At 45.0% G+C, this 17,028-nt stretch overlaps 1 protein-coding gene across 9 annotated transcripts in view; it reads left to right on the top strand.

Moving 5' to 3' along the window:
- Window positions 1-17,028, top strand: part of PLS1 (plastin 1) — an 86,563-nt gene that overhangs the window by 49,896 nt on the left and 19,639 nt on the right. For all 9 annotated transcript variants that reach the window (XM_039489941.1, XM_039489938.1, XM_039489940.1 and 6 more), the window contains 5 exons: window positions 4,361-4,442; window positions 8,094-8,259; window positions 8,972-9,114; window positions 11,475-11,570; window positions 16,303-16,498. In XM_039489941.1, coding sequence (XP_039345875.1) covers window positions 4,361-4,442; window positions 8,094-8,259; window positions 8,972-9,114; window positions 11,475-11,570; window positions 16,303-16,498 — 683 coding nt within the window. The remainder of the gene's footprint in view (window positions 1-4,360; window positions 4,443-8,093; window positions 8,260-8,971; window positions 9,115-11,474; window positions 11,571-16,302; window positions 16,499-17,028) is intronic.

The following is a 17,028-nucleotide window of genomic DNA, read 5'->3' as shown; positions in this document are numbered from 1 at the left end:
TTCTCTTCCTCACGCCACCTCTCCTCCCCTTCGCTGTGTGAGCGCTGGTACTGAGAGAGGTTCTCCCTCCACTGGCTCTGCTGGGCCGCCTCAGCTCAGGAGCAGCCCATAAGTTCAGCGAACATCTCGTCCCGTGTCTTTTTCTTTCGCCGCCTAATCTGTGCCAGCCTCTGTGAGGGGGATGCTGGGGCAGGTCTGGAGACAGTCGAAGCTGTGTGATGGGAAAAAGGGAGTGAATTCCTTGCAAAGATACATTTTTGCGAACAATGAACACAGTCTAGTCTGTCTCTGTGAACAAGACCATGCACAGCACCTATCTCATGCGCACTCCTGCTGCAGGCAATCCGGAAAGCATAAACTCTGCCCCTGTTCCACCCCCTCGCAGTCTCCTCCGCCCCTTGGAATTCTGGCTTGAGATCCCAGTGCCTGATGGGGCAAAAATCATTGTCACGGGTGGTTCTGGGTACATGTCATCAGTCATTCCTTCCTCCGGGAAAGCAACGGCAGACAATCATTTCGTGCCCTTTTTTCCTGGATTGCCCTGGCAGACGCCATAGTGTGGCAACCATGGAGCCTGTTTTGCCTTTTGTCACTGTCACCATATGTGTACTAGATGCCGCGGACAGAGGCGATTCAGCAGCGCTACACAGCAGCATTCATTTGCTTTTGCATGACAGCAGAGATGGTTAGCAGCCGTTCTGTACCGTCTACCATGCAATTGTAAATTGGCAATGAGATGACGGTTACCAGTCCTATTGCACTATACCTTCTGCTGCTGTCATAGGTGCCCCTGGCTGAGATCAGCTGGGGGCGCAAAAGACAAAACTGGGAATGACTCCCCGAGTCAATCCCTCCTTTATGGTATCTAAAAATAGAATCAGTCCTGCCTAGAATATGGGGCAAGTGTACTAGAGATCCAGTGTATCAGAGAACCAGAGAGCACAGCTGCTCCGTGTCAGATCATGCAGGAATGATGAGCCGCATGCCATTCACAGGGGGTGCCCCTGCAACAACCCCACCTGTTGCTTCCCTCCTCCACCAGCCTTCCTGGGCTACCGTTGCAGTGTCCCCCCATTTGTGTGATGAAGTAATAAAGAATGCAGGAATAAGAAACAGTGACTTGTTAGTGAAATGAAATGAGGGGAAGGCAGCCTCCAGCTGCTATGATAGTCCAGACAGGACATTAAGCAGTGTGGGGGAGAGGAGACCAGCATCCTGCTGCTATGATAGTCCAGGCAGTACAGAATCTTTTCTTTACACATGAAGGGCGGGGGCTGATTGGGCTCAGCCCCCTGTTGCTATGATGAAGACAGTTACCAGCCGTTCTGTACCATCTACTGGGAAGCAGTAGCACTCATGGGCTGATGATGAGGACGGATAGCAGTCCTATTGCACTACACCATCTGCCACAAGGCTGATGATGAGGACGGATATCAGCCATATTGTATCGTCTGCCACCAAGGAGGGGGGGCGAGGATGCTACAGTACAGTGCCGCAGCATCGCGTCTACCAGCAGCATTCAGTACACATAGGGTGACATTTAAGAGTCTAGACTATTTTTTTCCCTTTTCCTTCTGGGGGTGGGGGTACATTGACGAGCTATGCCCTGAACCACCGCGGACAATGTGTTTGACCCTACAGGTATTGGGAGCTCAGCCAAGAATGCAAATGCTTTTCAGAGACTGCAGGAACTGTGGGATAGCTTGCGTCCTCAGTCCCCCCTCCCTCCCTCCATGAGCGTCCATTTGATTCTTTGGCTTTCCATTACGCTTGTCACGCAGCGGCGTGCTGAGTCTCTGCTATGGCGTCTGTCTGGAGATTTTTTAAAAATACTTTGTACCAGGCCTAACATTACACTAATTCCCCTAATTAGATGCAGGAGTCGCCAAGCGAGATAACCCTGAGGAGGGTCACTGAAGGAGATATAGAGCGCATGCTGCGTGAAAGCCAGCACAAAACAGGGGCCTATGCTGCCATGCTCGTGGAGGCAATGCTCCCAGAATACCTCATGAAAGCCTGGTGCGGAAAAGTGTGCTACCACGGAGCACCCAATAAGGCAGCTCTCCCCAGGAACCTCATGTGGAGGCTTTTCGATTACCTCCAGGAGAGCTTCGTGGAGATCTCCCAGGAGGATTTCTGTTCTATCCCCATATATATTGACCTCCTTTTCACATAGTTCAGATTCCTGTTACATTAATAATAAAAGTTTACATGTTTAAAGCACTTACCGACTGATCCTTCCCCTGATTCAGGGTCCGGGGTAACTGCTGGGGAGGGTTGATAGGGGATCTCCGTGAGGGTGATGAAGACATCCTGGCTGTCGGGGAAACCAGCGTTGTAAGCGCTGTTGCCTGCCTCGTCCACCACAAACCCTTCCTCATCTTCCCCATCCGCGAACATCGCCGAGGAACTGCCCGTCGACACTATCCCATCGTCAGAGTCCACGGTCACTGGTGGGGCAGTGGTGGCAGACCCACCGAGAATGGCATGCACTGCCTCGTAGAAGCGGCATGTCTGGGGCTGGGATCCGGAGCGTCCGTTGGCCGCTTTGATCTTTTGGTAGCCTTGTCTCAGGTCCTTGATTTTCACGCGGCACTGCATTGCATCCCGGCTGTATCCTCTGTCTGTCATGGCTTTGGAGATCTTCTCGTAGATCTTCGCGTTCCGTTTTTTGGAGCGCAGCTCCGAAAGCACAGACTCATCGCCCCACACAGCGATCAGATCCAAGACTTCCCGGTCAGTCCATGCTGGGGCCCTCTTTCTATTCAGAGATTGCATGGACTCCTCTGCTGGAGAGCTCTGCATTGTTGCTGGTGCTGCTGAGCTCGCCACGATGTCCAAACAGAAAATGAGATTCAAACTGGCCAGACAGGAAAAGGAATTCAAATTTTCCCGGGGCTTTTCCTGTGTGGCTGGTCAGAACATCCAAGCTCGGACTGCTGTCCAGAGCGTCAACAGAGTGGTGCACTGTGGGATAGCTCCCGGAGCTACTAAGGTCGATTTCCGTCCACACATAGCCTAATTCGACATAGCCATGTTGAATTTAGCGCTACTCCCCTCGTCGGGGAGGAGTACAGAATTCGAACTAAAGAGCCCTCTAAGTCGAACTAATTAGCTTCCTGGTGTGGACGGGTGCATGGTTAAGTCGAATTAACACTGCTAAATTCGACAAACTCCTAGTGTAGACCAGGCCAAAGAATGAGAAAGTTGTTCTCTGAAGGTCAAATCCTGATCACATTGAAATCAATGAAAGTTTTGCTGTTGACTTCAATAACACCAAGGTTTGACCCTTGATCAATACTTCTGACAAGTCATAGGATTGGGGGAAATCCTTTTCCTATAAATCCTTCTTTAGTGAATATATATTTTAAGTCTAACCTATTTGAAGAGTCCTTCTATTTAAAAATGATGTGCTTTGCATAACTGTGTGTGTGTTATAAATCTGATTGGCTGGAGAGTTTTCTACTTTAAACCAGTGGAATTATATCTTGATCAATGCACATACCAGGAATAATCAGACTCTTCAGAAATTAGATCATTGTACCACCCATCATGCTCATTAACAGAAATAATTAGACATCTCTGCAGTTTCTAATATTAGAAAGCATTGTCCAGTGGTTAAATCACAGGACTGGCAGTCAGACGATCGGAGTTTTACTCTTGACTCTGCTACAGATTTGCAGGATGTCTTTTAATTTCTCTCTGCTGCAGTTTTCCCAATTAGTAAAACTGGTATTTGCCCATGTCACAGGAGTACTGAGGGCTTAATTCATTATTAATTAATAGAAAAGGGCTTTGAGACTCTTCTATGGAAGGCACTACAGAAGTACAATATGTTAGTTGTAAGATTTACACTCCCATGTTAGAGTGGCTCTCAGCTTAAGTACACCTCTACCCCAATATAACGCGACCCGATATAACACAAAATCGGATATAATGCAGTAAAGCAGGGCTCCGAGGTGGGGGGGACAGGGAGGGGCTGCGCACTCCGGCGGATCAAAACAAATTCAATATAACGCAGTTTCACCTATAACACGGTAAGACAGCGTTATATCGAGGTAGAGGTGTATATTCAATTCTGCAGTTGTCTGAATCTTCCTGAGAACTTCATTAGCAGTACAATCAGAGCTGGACTCCTAAGCATAAATCTGATTACTCCACTTTCTTATTTCCATGTAGGTTCTATGGTTTCTGGTTTTATTGGAAGTTGTTTTTGAAGGGGAAAAATAGGAATTTCCCTTGGTGCTTTCAATATATCAAGCAACACTTTTAGACTTCCCACAAAAAAGTGATGCTAATGTTTTGCTTGAAGTACCATTGTTTAGAGAGATGGAATAAATTCTGACTTTTTCTTCCCCAGCAAAATGATTAACTTATCTCAACCAGATACAATTGATGAAAGAGCTATTAATAAGAAGAAGCTCACTCCTTTCACTATTTCTGTAAGTATGGCATCTTTTCTGGCACAAACTAATTATATTTCAAGAGGCTATTCAAATAGCTTTGTTTAATGGCAATTTTGGTGTAGTTTGAAATGGGAGCAGATCAGGTCCCATGTGTGGATTTCAAGGTGTCAGACAGCCAAGTAGCATTGTTTGCTTGCACGGGCTTGTGTTTTCTGGAGATCCATAGTACACTCTAGTCCTTGATGAAATGCAGAGCCGGCATTTCTCCTTTCAGCTTCTAGGTCTTTAATATTTTCATTGGCTGCTACCTACCTTCTCTACTTTCCTGGTCTTTCCCCTTTCCTGGTGTCACAAGTGGGGCTGCTTCTTAGCACTCTCTGCAGTGCCAAACATACTATTGCTGGTGCTCCCTGTCTTAAGTCCTAAATTGGGCCACCTGCTAGAATAGGGCAGCCTGTGCCATAAGCTGGTTGTCAGTCTCTCAACATTTAAATAGAAAGAACAAGCTCAGAATTTGGCCATCTGCACCTTTAAAGAAACAGATAAGACCACAAAGGCAAGTACTCAGTTGCAGTGCTTGAAAATAAGGCCTGGGCCCTCTGGGCTAGCTCTGATGGGCTCCTCCTCGATCTCAGTCTCACCCAGCACTATCCCTGAGCAGCTGCAAGCAAGCCTTCTTAACTGGCCTGCTGGCTCTTAATTGGTCAGTGTCTTCTCCTGGTCCTTCTAAGTCTCGGGAGGACTTGCTGAAGCTTACATGGTGCAGGTGCCTATGTGGTAAGGGGGAGGGGTATTATCACATAGTCACATTTCCCCTCCAGGAGGACTCCGCTGTTCAGTTCCCTTGTGATTACTGTGCTTTTGTTTTTCCTCCGCATTGCAAAGTACTGGAGCAAATGAGCCATACAAAATAATCAGCAAAGTAAATTGTTCTTTGTGTGGTTATCTTTTTTCCAATATGGACTCATTATGGAAGCCCATCTCCAGTAGTTTCTGAAGTAGGGGTAAGGTTAGCACTAGAATACGTTTTTAAATGGTCTGAAACCACCTTTCTGTACTTCTGAACTACATACTGAGTGCTCAGTTACTACAGTGATAGGGCCACATAAGTACTTACCATAGGTAAATATGCAGACAAAAAATTGCTTACATAGTGTTTTGGATAAACAAGAAGCACCCTGACATGGTTCATTATTAATTATTATTATTATTTATTTATATTAACATAGCACCTAGTAGCCAAAGCTATGGATCAGGACTCCATTGTGCTAGGCACTGTACAAACATAGACAAAAGACGGCCCCTGCTCCCAGAGAGTTTACAGTATAAATATAAGACAAGAGACAAATGGATGCAGACAGATGAAGGAGTACAAGGAAACGTACAAGGAGATGATATCGGCCAGCATGAAAGGCACTGGTATTAGCAACTTAACCATTGTCAATTTTATTGTAGGCATCATGGCAGAGGAGAGTTTTTAGGAGGAATTTGAAGTAGGATAATGAAGTAGCTTTGTGGGAGTTTATGGGGAGGCTAGCATCAACCACTCCATAGTGAATGAGAGATAAGTAGGGCGGCGATTGGCCAAAATTGGCCTTGAAAGTGAAATAAATCATCTTATGTTTGATGCAATAGGGAAGGGGAACCAGAGGAGGCATTCAAGAGAGAGGTGAGATGGTCAAAGGATGGGCTAGGAGAATTATCTTTTCAGCAGTATTCTTAATGGATACAAGTTAGGCATGACTGCATTTGTCAAGGCCAGAAAAAACGATGTTGCAATAATCTAGACATGAGATGATGAGAGCCTGGATGAGTTTTATCTAGGGCTGTCGATTAATGACAGTTAACTCACACGATTAACTCAAAAAAATTAATCGCGATTAATCGCACTGTTAAATAATAGAATACCAATTGAAATGTATTAAATATTTTGGACATTTTTATACATTTTCAAATATATTGATTTCCATCACAACACAGAATACAAAGTGTACAGTGCTCACTTTATATTTTTATTTTTATTACAAATATTTTCACTAAAATTGATAAACAAAGTATTTTTTCAGTTCACCTCATACAAGTACTGTAGTGCATTCTCTTTACTGTGAAAGTGTAACTTACAAATGTAGATTTTTTTTGGTTACATAACTGCACTCAAAAGCAAAACAATGTACAACTTTAGAGCCTACAAGTCCACTCAGTCCTACTTCTTGTTCAGCCAATCACTAAGACAAACAAACTTATTTACATTTATGGGAGATACTGCTGCCCGCTTCTTATTTACAATGTCACCTGAAAGTGAGAACAGGCATTCGCATGACACTTTTGTAGCTGGCAAGGTGTTTACATGCCAGATATGCTAAACATTCGTATGCCCCTTCCATGCTTTGGCCACCATTCCAGAGGACATGCTTCCATGCTGATGATGCTCGTTAAAAAAATAATGTGTTAATTAAATTTGTGACTGAACTCCTTGTGGGAGAATTGTATGTCTCCTGTTCTGTTTTACTCTCATTCTGCCATATATTTCCTGTTATAGCAGTCTTGGATGATTACCCAGCACATATTTGTTTTAAGAACACTTTCACAGCAGATTTGACAAAACTCAAAGAAGGAACCAATGATTTCTAAAAAAAGCTACAGCACTCTACCCAAGGTTTAAGAATCTGAAGTGCCATACAAAATCTGAGAGGGACAAGGTTTTGAGCAATGCTGCAATTTTGTATTCTAGTGAATTACAAAACCTAATCTGAGTGTTTGTCTAATGCAGAGGTGGCCAACCTGTGGCTCCGGAGCCACATGCGGCTCTTCAGAAGTTAATATGCGGCTCCTTGCTCCCAACTCTGGGGCTGGAGCTACAAGCACCAACCCCTGGCTCTGCCACAGGCCCTTCCCCCATTCCACCCCTTCCAGCCCCTTCCCCTGAGCCTGCCATGCCCTCGCTCCTCCCCCTTCCAAGCCTCCTGCATGCCACAAAACGGCTGATTGGGAGGTGCTGATCAGTGGGGCTGCTGGTGGGTGGGAGCAGGATGGGGGAGCTGATGGCGGACTGCTGACATATTACTGTGGCTCTTTGGCAGTGTAAATTGGTAAATTCTGGTTCCTTCTCAGGCTCAGGTTGGCCACCTCTAGTCTAATGCATTGGTTTATGAAACTCACAAAAGAAACAAAGGTGCAGGGGCGGCTCTACATATTCCGCCGCCCCAAGCAGTCATGCGCGGGAGGCACCCCGGAGCCCCGGGAGCAGCGGACCTCCCGCGGGCTTGACTGGTGAGGGTCCGCTAGTTGCGCGGCTCGGCTGGACCTCCCGCAGCTGCGGGCGGTTCACTGGTCCGGCGGCTGCAGTTGAGCTGCCACAGTCATGCCTGCGGGAGGTCCAGCCGAGCCGCGCGACCAGCGAACCGTCCGCAGTCACGCCTGCGGGAGGTCCACTGGAGCCGCGGGAGGAGCGCCCCCTCCGCAGTCATGCCTGCGGCAGGTCCAGTCGTCCCGGGGCTCCGGTGGACCTCCCGCAGGCGTGACTGCGGCAGGTCCGCCGGCCCAATCTGCCGCCCCTGCCGGCAAGTGCCGCCCCACGCGCGTGCTTGTCGCGCTGGGGTCTGGAGCCGGCCCTGCAAAGGTGGTGACTACCATTTTAAAACTAACAAACTGACTGGCTAATTTAGTTAATGTTGATGTTTTAATTAGGAAAACCTAAATCTTGCCCTGAATTCTGCATCAGCTATTGGCTGTACGGTGGTCAACATTGGATCACAAGATCTAAAGGAAGGAAAACCACACTTGGTATTAGGTCTCTTGTGGCAGATCATTAAAGTCGGTCTTTTTGCTGATATTGAGATCTCCAGAAATGAAGGTAAGAGAGGAAGTAATGTCAGGTGTTCTCTCTCTCTCTCTCTTTCATCTCAAAGCAACTTTTCAGAAATTGGGAGCAATACAGCATCACCTTTCATTCCTGTCCAGGACTTGTTCTTCCCTTAAGCCCAGCCCTGTCATGTCCCTAGTATGAAGTCCTGCCATCTGGTTGGTGGTTGGTCCCAGGTCTGATTGACCTTTGTTGTGTTTGCATTATTTTCTTTGGCATCTTGTCATCTGTTTGTCTTCTGCAGTGCCCCACCATCATCATCTTTTAGACTGCAGCCAGTCCCGTATCCTGAATTCACATTATACTCTCCTTCTAAATTCTTCATTTGTCTTAAAATCATTCCACTTTACACTGACCATCTTTCAAAGAACTCTTATCTCTACTGCCTCTAGCTTTCTGGTGTCTATTTAATTTAATGCAGCTGTTTTCAGACCATAGAATTACTGTTAGTACACTGGTTTGATACTTTCACTTTATGACTGTAATGTTTTTATCAATACATAATTTCATCAATTTCAGTGTGGCACTTGTGGCTAAGGCACATCTCTTAACCTCATCCTCGATGGAACCCTTGGCATTGGCTTCCAAGGGACACACAGAAATATACTTATTTTGGTGTCAGGTGCGATGAAGTATGCAATCTGGGACCATGTTTTGTGACCATGATAGCAATAATTCGGCTTTTTTTCACATTTGCTTTTAGCTCTTATTGCTCTGCTAAATGAAGGGGAAGAACTAGAGCAGCTACTGAAACTTTCCCCAGAAGAGCTCTTGCTACGTTGGGTGAACTATCATCTGACCAATGCAGGATGGCAGAAAATCAACAACTTCAGTGAAGACATTAAGGTATATACTTGTCACTCTAGTAAGTGAATACAATCCTGCCAAAATGTAACATTTTTAAAAACAAAAGATTGAGACCAGAATTAGTGATCTGCTTTTTATAGGTACATATTCACCAAATGTTTCCTAGCACTGCACATTCTTTTGACCACACATGATTATACTGTTTAGTTGCTGATGCTGTGTATCAACTAAGGATACGCAACCCAAACCAAGCACTTTCCACATAGCCCAAATAGCAGCCCTAATTCAGGAATCTAAAAATTCCAAATTGTAATTAGAACCGTTTGGGATGAATTGCACACTCCCACCCACAACTTTACACCTTGCCCTTTAATCCTTCCCATGAGGCATAGGTGCTGACTCCATGGGTGCTCCGGGGCTGGAGCACCCATGGGGAAAAATTGGTGGGTGCTTAGCACAAACTGGCAGCTCCCTGTCCCACCTCCCCCCGCCCCAGCTCACCTCCACCTCCGCTCTGGCTCTGCCTCCTTCCCTGGGGAGGGGGCGAAGTTGGGGCGGGGCCAGGGACGGGGGGGGCCCAGGCTCCCACCGGCACCAGAGAAAGTTGGTGCCTATGCCATGAGGCCTCACTTACCTTTGTTATCTTGTGGGGAGGAGAATGTGGCTTTCAGCCATCACCTGGCTCATCTGTAACAATAGGTGACTGTCCCTCCACCACAGCTGGGGATGTCAAGAGACCACTCCCAAAGAAGACACATCTGGTGGGCCTTTTGTCCCCACTATCCAAGGAAAATCCCTCCCAGTTATGGTCCAAACCAATCCTGCAACAAAGGAGGCATACTAGTGCCTGGCTGCTGATTCAATTCACTGACTTCATGGAACTGAAACATGCTCTGGCTCCACTGTGGAAGCTGGTAGATGTATCCTTCTCCTTTCTCTAGTATCAGCCATGCAGTATAATGTGTGCTCAGTGCTGCATTTAGTCCAATAAAAGACAGCAGCACTTTTAAAATTAAAAGTGAAGGGGCATTGTTCCCTGTGGGTAATAAGTGAGGGGACTCCATGGACATCTTCCCTCCACTAATTTCAGAATAACCATTAAAGATAATTATGTAGCTATCTCTGTATTCTTTATGAAATACTAGGGAAGAGACTATTTACAAAGAAAATAATTTTCTAACTAGCTTTCTAACTAGCTTTCTTTTAATGGACGAGTGCTAATCTAATCAAAATGTCCTTTAATATACAGGAAAAGTATTAAACATTTTTAATATTTGCTGCTGTTATCAGAAGGACAGGTTTATCCCTCTGTCTTTTTAGTTTTTAAGGGAACAGGGAATGCAAAAACATGTATTGAACATTGCATCTAATAAATATAATGAATGATAAAATGAATAATAGACTCCCTTTAACTGGGGCATCTTGGTCCACAATCTATTGTCCAGGGCCGCCCAGAGGGGGCGGGGCAAATGGGGCAATTTGCCCCAGGCCCCGGGCCCAGCAGGGGTCCCCACGAGAGTTTTTCGGGGCCCCTGGAGCAGGGTCCTTCACTCGCTCTGGGGCCCCCGGAAAACTCTCGCTGGGGCCCGGGCCCCCGGAGCTTCTTCGCTCCTGGTCTTTGCTGGCCGGGGGTCCTTCCTCTCCGGGACAGAAGGACCCCCCCCGCTGCCGAATTACCGCCGAAGCGGGACCCACCGCCGGAGTGCAGCCGGGTCTTCGGCGGTAATTCGGCGGCAGGAGGTCCCCGCCGTGAGTCTTTGGGGCACTTTGGCGGCGGGTCCTGGAATGGAAGGACCCCCCGCCACCGACTTACCGCCGAAGCGGGGGCCCCCCGCCGCCCAAGACCCCAGGCCCCCGGAATCCTCTGGGCGGCCCTGCTATTGTCCAAGTTAATTGGCCCATTAAGAGAAGAGGCCATTTTAAAAAAATCAAACTGTTTGAAAAGACTTATAATTAACTAAAATATTGTACTGGCCCATAAATATTAGATCCACATCATTTCATTTTTATTTTCTTTTTATGAAAACTTTATTTAGTAACTTTTGTATCAAAAGAGTGGAGCTAGAATTTCACTCCTATTTAACACCTGCCTTAAATATCTTGTAACTCTTAGAACTGGCTAGTACATTCCCAATAAGAAGAATTTATTCTGTCATGATTAAACAGCAGTAATTCCTATTCACTATGTCATTTGGCTAAACCGATTCTATGTGAAATGTCTCAGTGAAGTGGCCTTCTTGATTAAGTAGATCTTTACTAAGGGCTTGTTCCAAAATCCATTGAAATCAGTGCAAGTCATATTGATTTCAACTATCTTTGCATCAGAGCCTATGTGCAGTATACTGTATTCAGAAGAGTAAATATTTGCTTATTCCCTACTATTGTATTGTTTGTTTTAGGATTCAAGAGCCTACTACCACCTGCTGAATCAGATTGCACCCAAAGGACACAATAATGATGAAATTCCCATTAACATTGACCTTTCAGGGTTTAATGTAAGTATCCTGAGGCTCAAAAAGATACCTATGTCTATTTAACAGAGACCCCATCTACATATCCAGGGACTTGGTTACATCCAGAATACAGTTCCATTTTGTAGTGCAGGCAGGAGCATAACCAGATTCCTGCACCATGGAAAAGCTTTGAACTCTGCAGGACTAGTACAGTTTCAGGATACTGTTGAAACGTAGTTAGGTGCCTGTCACAGTTTCCAGGGGAACTGTATCTGTATTTCCCCCTGCCCCCATGGTCCATTTAGTGCCCAGTTATATCTCAGGTCTCCAGCCATCACCTGTGTCTGAGCAGGGACCCTTGTCCCATTCTTTCTGACCAGAGGATTTTAAGGCTGCTCAGCTCCCTGCCTTACACTGTGATTTCCCCAGTAAGCCAGTCTGCCTAAAGGCCAACGCCTGTGTTTTGCTTTCTCTCTGAGGTCTATGAATAGTGTATCACAAGCAGTTACCAGTTACCACACAGCAATTTCTAAGCAACTATCTTTATTCTTAAGAAAAAACTTCCCAGAGAAAACATCATAAAACCATAAATAGATTTAAACACCCACTAAACTTACCAGGATTCACCGTCTTATGGGGGTCTAGTTAGCAAAAGTCTTTCCAACCCTTCTGCAAGGTTGGGGTTCCCTGTGGACAGAAGGTCCTGTCCATTGCCTGAATCAGAAAGAAGGCCCTGGCCTGGGTCAGTTTAAACCCAGCCTTTTTATATCAAAAGCCCTTTCTTTTTCTGTTGGGCTCTGGAAAACTTACCATGACCCAGTATATGCAAGTCTCTCCAGAAGTGGTAACTCTCTGGAGGTATTTACAACCTAAGTGATTCACCTTAATCACTCCGATGACACTTGTTGGGGTTAAATCAAGCTGTCTGTGGGAATTTCTACCACCTGCACACAGGATGAAGAAGGAGCTTTGTCTGTGCCAACCGTGGGAAAAGCTCCCCAATTACTGGCTGCTGGCAACACAAGCGCTCCACTGCTGCTCTTTCCCAATACAGGTTAACAATTTACACACTTTGTTACACTCGAGTGCCCAGTCCCTTATGTGCTGGGCACCAGCACTGTACACCAAATCTGCTGCCTCCGTGGAAGCAGTGCACCCCAGTACACTGGTTTCACCTCAGTTCAACAGCCTCTTTAGCACAAGGCACTTAGATGTGTCCATAGTAAAACCAAACTGAAGTTTATTTAACAGAGCTTGAGATACAGTTTCTAATAAAAGCAAGCATAAGGGTTTGGAATCAGAGGGTTATATTTAAAAGAAAACCATAAAACGCCTGTCCTTCTTAATAAGTTACTTTCCTGTCTAATGAGGTATTTCTCACTCAATGATCCGTCTTTACAGCACTTGTCCAATCCAGAAAAAGCTGGGATTCACCTTTCATGAGACACTTCCACTGGCAGAGTGTCTCCTCCAGAATGGATAGCATCGTGTGCCCTTTCTTCTTCTCTTAAACAGTTCCAGACTATTGTCTCTTAGACCTAACGGTCCCCTGTTCAGAGACTTTTATTGGAGTTTTTATCTTTGTAAATGCTCAAGCCTACATCTGGTCCAGACAGTAAACACAGGGCTGGGGCTGGCTCCATGGATGTCAATTGTTTTCAATACTGATTGAGTTGGCTCTGAGACTCCCCCACAAATTTCACTTCCCTCAGTTTTGGAATACAATAGCCTGGATGTTACATAACTCTAAAATTCTTTCCTGTACAAACATCTAACGATAACTATGACAATCAGCTAGTTCTTCTCTTTCGGTAGAGATCACACAGAACCCCCTGCGGTGAAATATTGAGAAGATTGTCAGACACAGGGGTAATATGTCTGCCTGGGCCAGAGATTAAAGGAAGCCAGTACAGTATAGCGTACCGATAAGAAAGTGGCCGCCAGTACACAGCTGACCATACCGGCAGGGCCACTGATGGCGTGGGGCCAAAAGGGGCAGCTGCCCCGGGGCCCGGTGATTTTAAAGGGCCCAGGGCTCTCGGTAGTGGACGGATCCCCTTGCCCTTGAATTCGCTGCTGGAGCCCCAGGACTCCCGGTCGCCGCTACCCCGGGGCTCTAGCAGTGATTTAAAGGGCCCGGGGCTCCCAGCTGCTGCTGCCATTATCATGCCAGTGGCTGGAGCCCTGGGCCCTTTAAATCACCGCTACAGCCCCAGGCAGTACAGGCCAGGCAATGCTGAAGGGCTGGCTGGGGGAGTCTGGCCCCATCTCTGCCCCTTCCGCCCGAGGCCCTGCCCCTGCCCAGAGCTGCCCCCCTCCCCCGACATTGCCCAGGACCCTGCGTACTGGTAAGTCCGTTAAGTTACTTTCACCCCTGGCCTGGGCATGTCTGTGCAGGTCTGTATCACAACCCCCACTTGTTCTAATTCCTAGAGAAGCTGTGGTAACCCTCTTCCCTCCCCGAGTTGCATGCAATCCCTGGCCCACAGTGATACAAACCCATTCATAAACTTAATACAACATAGTCCCTAAGAGATTGCCTGGGGTTGCAATATCTGTCACAGTGCCTTCTGCCCTACAAGGTGGAACTGTGTCAGGGAAAACTGTTTTGCAATCGGGTCCCCCAAATACAGATGTCATCTTAGCATCCTATTCTGGGGTCCTATTCTCTTCCCCAGCTGAAGAATTCTAACTGGGCTGCCCAGCTTTGTTCTGGAACTCAGACTGGGAAAAAGAATGAAGACTTGTATCCTGCTGTTGCTCCTTCAAACCAGATGGCATTTAGAGGTAGGAAGGTTCCCTTCCATTCATCAGCAATGATGGAGGGTGTGGGAAACTTCAGGCCACGACAGCAAAGGGGCAGGAGTGTTCAGAACCCTTCCGTTGAGCCTTAATTCAGCTGAGAGTCAGAACATTTCTCCTCTTGAGGGGTGCTGAGTAAGGTTGGTTGAAAATTTTCCATTGCAACTGTTTTTTGACAGAAAATTGGGGTTTTGGCTAAATGAAATTTTTCATGAAAACTTTGTTTTCTGAACATTTTAATTTTTTGTCCAAAAATAAATACCACAACCCTGCAATATTTTGGCTGAAAACCAAAATATTTCTGTTTTCTGCTGAAAAATTTCAATATTGATATTTCTACCAATAATTTGAATTTTTTTATATGCCTCCCCTCCTCTATTTTGACCAGCTCTATTGCTGAGTACGATGGGCTTACTCCAATACCAGGGTTATAGTGACTCCTCTCAAAAAATGACAAGCTGACCTAGAGTTCTGAGTTGCTGAATATAGAAAGTGGGATTTCATTATTTATTGTTGTCAGGCTGGCCCGGAGCTCCTCCGGGGATAACAGGGGTCAGCTGTCAAATAACTCCTTAGTATTTTTAGTAAATTGTCCTGGTAGATGCTGCATCTTATGAAAGCCATAAACATATTGATCACTCATCTCCTTGCTGCTGCTAGAATAACAATAGCAAGGTGGTTTTGAGGAAGAGTGACTCCCCTAGAACTACTGATTTGTATAAAAAAGTGTGGGAAATTCTAGTACTGGAAAAATAAATTAAACATGCCAGAGTTCCTCAAGGGAGAAGGAAAAAAGATAACTATTTAGAAATCTGGTGAAACTTTTTTGAAGTTTGCTGGAAAAGGGTCATCACCCACCACCAAACTGGACAGTTTGAAAACTTTTTTGAATACTAAGGAAGGGAGAAATCCTTTCAACAACAGTGAATGTTGAACTAAAAATTAAGATATTAAACTAATGATAACAGATATGAGGGAAAAGGAGAAAAATTTAATATCACATAGAGTTTTGGTAATACAACTAATAAACAGGTTACATGTTTAAATGTAAGAAAAACAGAATTTTGGACATAAATATGTGATTATGAAAGACTTTAGCAAACACTACCAACTGACAAGCCAGAAAAGGAAGATGAATAGTAGAAAAGCATCAGCCACAATATGTGATCAATACCACCAAGTTGAAGAGAGTGACTGGTAGCTCATCAGTACAGCTATAGGGACTTCCATAGACCAATTTGTAATTGTTTATGTATTAAGTTTGTCTCTATTAAAGTTATAAAACAAGTTTTATAAGATTTCTATTAAAAGAATGAATCCATTAATAAAATAATAAGAATAAAAATCAGCTACAGAGTGATATAAAAATACACAGCACTTTTTTATAGGCACTCTCTTCTCCCTCAAGCTACTCCTGTGCCAAAGCTCTACGATGGAGAGACCTGTTTTTTCTTTTGGATTTTGGGTGGGAGCCATGGCTTTCCAGTCTTTCCAGTCTTGCCCAGCCTACATGGCCATGGATATTTATTGGCTGTGATCTGAGCAGAAGATGAGCAGTAACTATTGGGACTATATGTACATCTACATGCTGCATATGATGTGGGTTGGGTAGACCTACTTCTTCTAGGTAAATGAATAATGCAAATAAACAAAACCCCCTTCTACAAGTTACACAAACTGCTCACTAACTGAGGACATGATTTTTGATTGTCAGATTATGTTCACTAACTTTATGGCAATTAAGAGGATTCAACAAGTGTTTGATTATGTTCTAGAAGAAAAAAGGATGTCGCCTTCTGAAAAAGGTCCAAACAATACCTTCGTTCTGAACAAGGTCTACATCCATATATTATATGCTGGGCCTAATCTTTAATTATGATGCAATTAAGATGAGAGTCCAGAGAAACAAAAAAGAACCTGAGAAGCCAAAGTTCATTAAAAATGTTTTGTTTTTTTTTACTTTCTTTTCTAGGAGAAAAATGACTTGAAGAGGGCTGAATATATGCTTCAGCAGGCAGACAAACTGGGCTGCAGACAGTTTGTCACTCCAGCTGATGTAGTTGCAGGCAACCCTAAACTTAACTTGGCTTTTGTTGCAAATCTCTTTAACACATACCCAGCCCTGCACAAGCCTGACAGTTCCATGTATGATCTCAATTTACTAGAAGGTGAGCTCTTTCAACCTGTACTAGCGGTGAACATAGAGAAATAAGAGCATTAGAGAGTGGGTATAACACTTAAAAGTTAGGTCTTCTGACTTATAAAACCGCATTCTGTCCCCATGTGATTGTGCCTATGTAAACACTAATATATAAAACTACAATTAGTTTTTCAAATATTAGCTTGTTGTAAGAACCTCCCTCATTCCAGATATCAGAATGTGGGTTTTCCCTCACGGATGTTGGCCCTGACAAAAGGCTGATTGAAGCTTGGTCTACACTATTAAATGTTTCTAGGATAGCTATGTTGGTTGGGAGTGTGAAACAATCCCACACCCCAGCCAATTTAGCTATGCCAGTAGCTCCTCTGGTGCAGATGCAACAATTCTGACAGATGAATGCTTGTGTCAGCATAGTTAATGTCATTTGGGGAGGTAGTGTAGCTATGCCAGCAAACTACTTTTGTCATCATATGCCACCTTTCCATTAGGCACTGTTGCTGATATTGCTATACCAGCATAACTATAGCAGCAAAGGCT

This window comes from Mauremys reevesii, linkage group 9, assembly GCF_016161935.1.
Source record: "Mauremys reevesii isolate NIE-2019 linkage group 9, ASM1616193v1, whole genome shotgun sequence".
Classification (NCBI taxonomy): Eukaryota; Metazoa; Chordata; order Testudines; family Geoemydidae; genus Mauremys; species Mauremys reevesii.
Note: the sequence above shows the minus strand (reverse complement) of the source record. Positions and strands in the feature narration are given on the sequence as shown.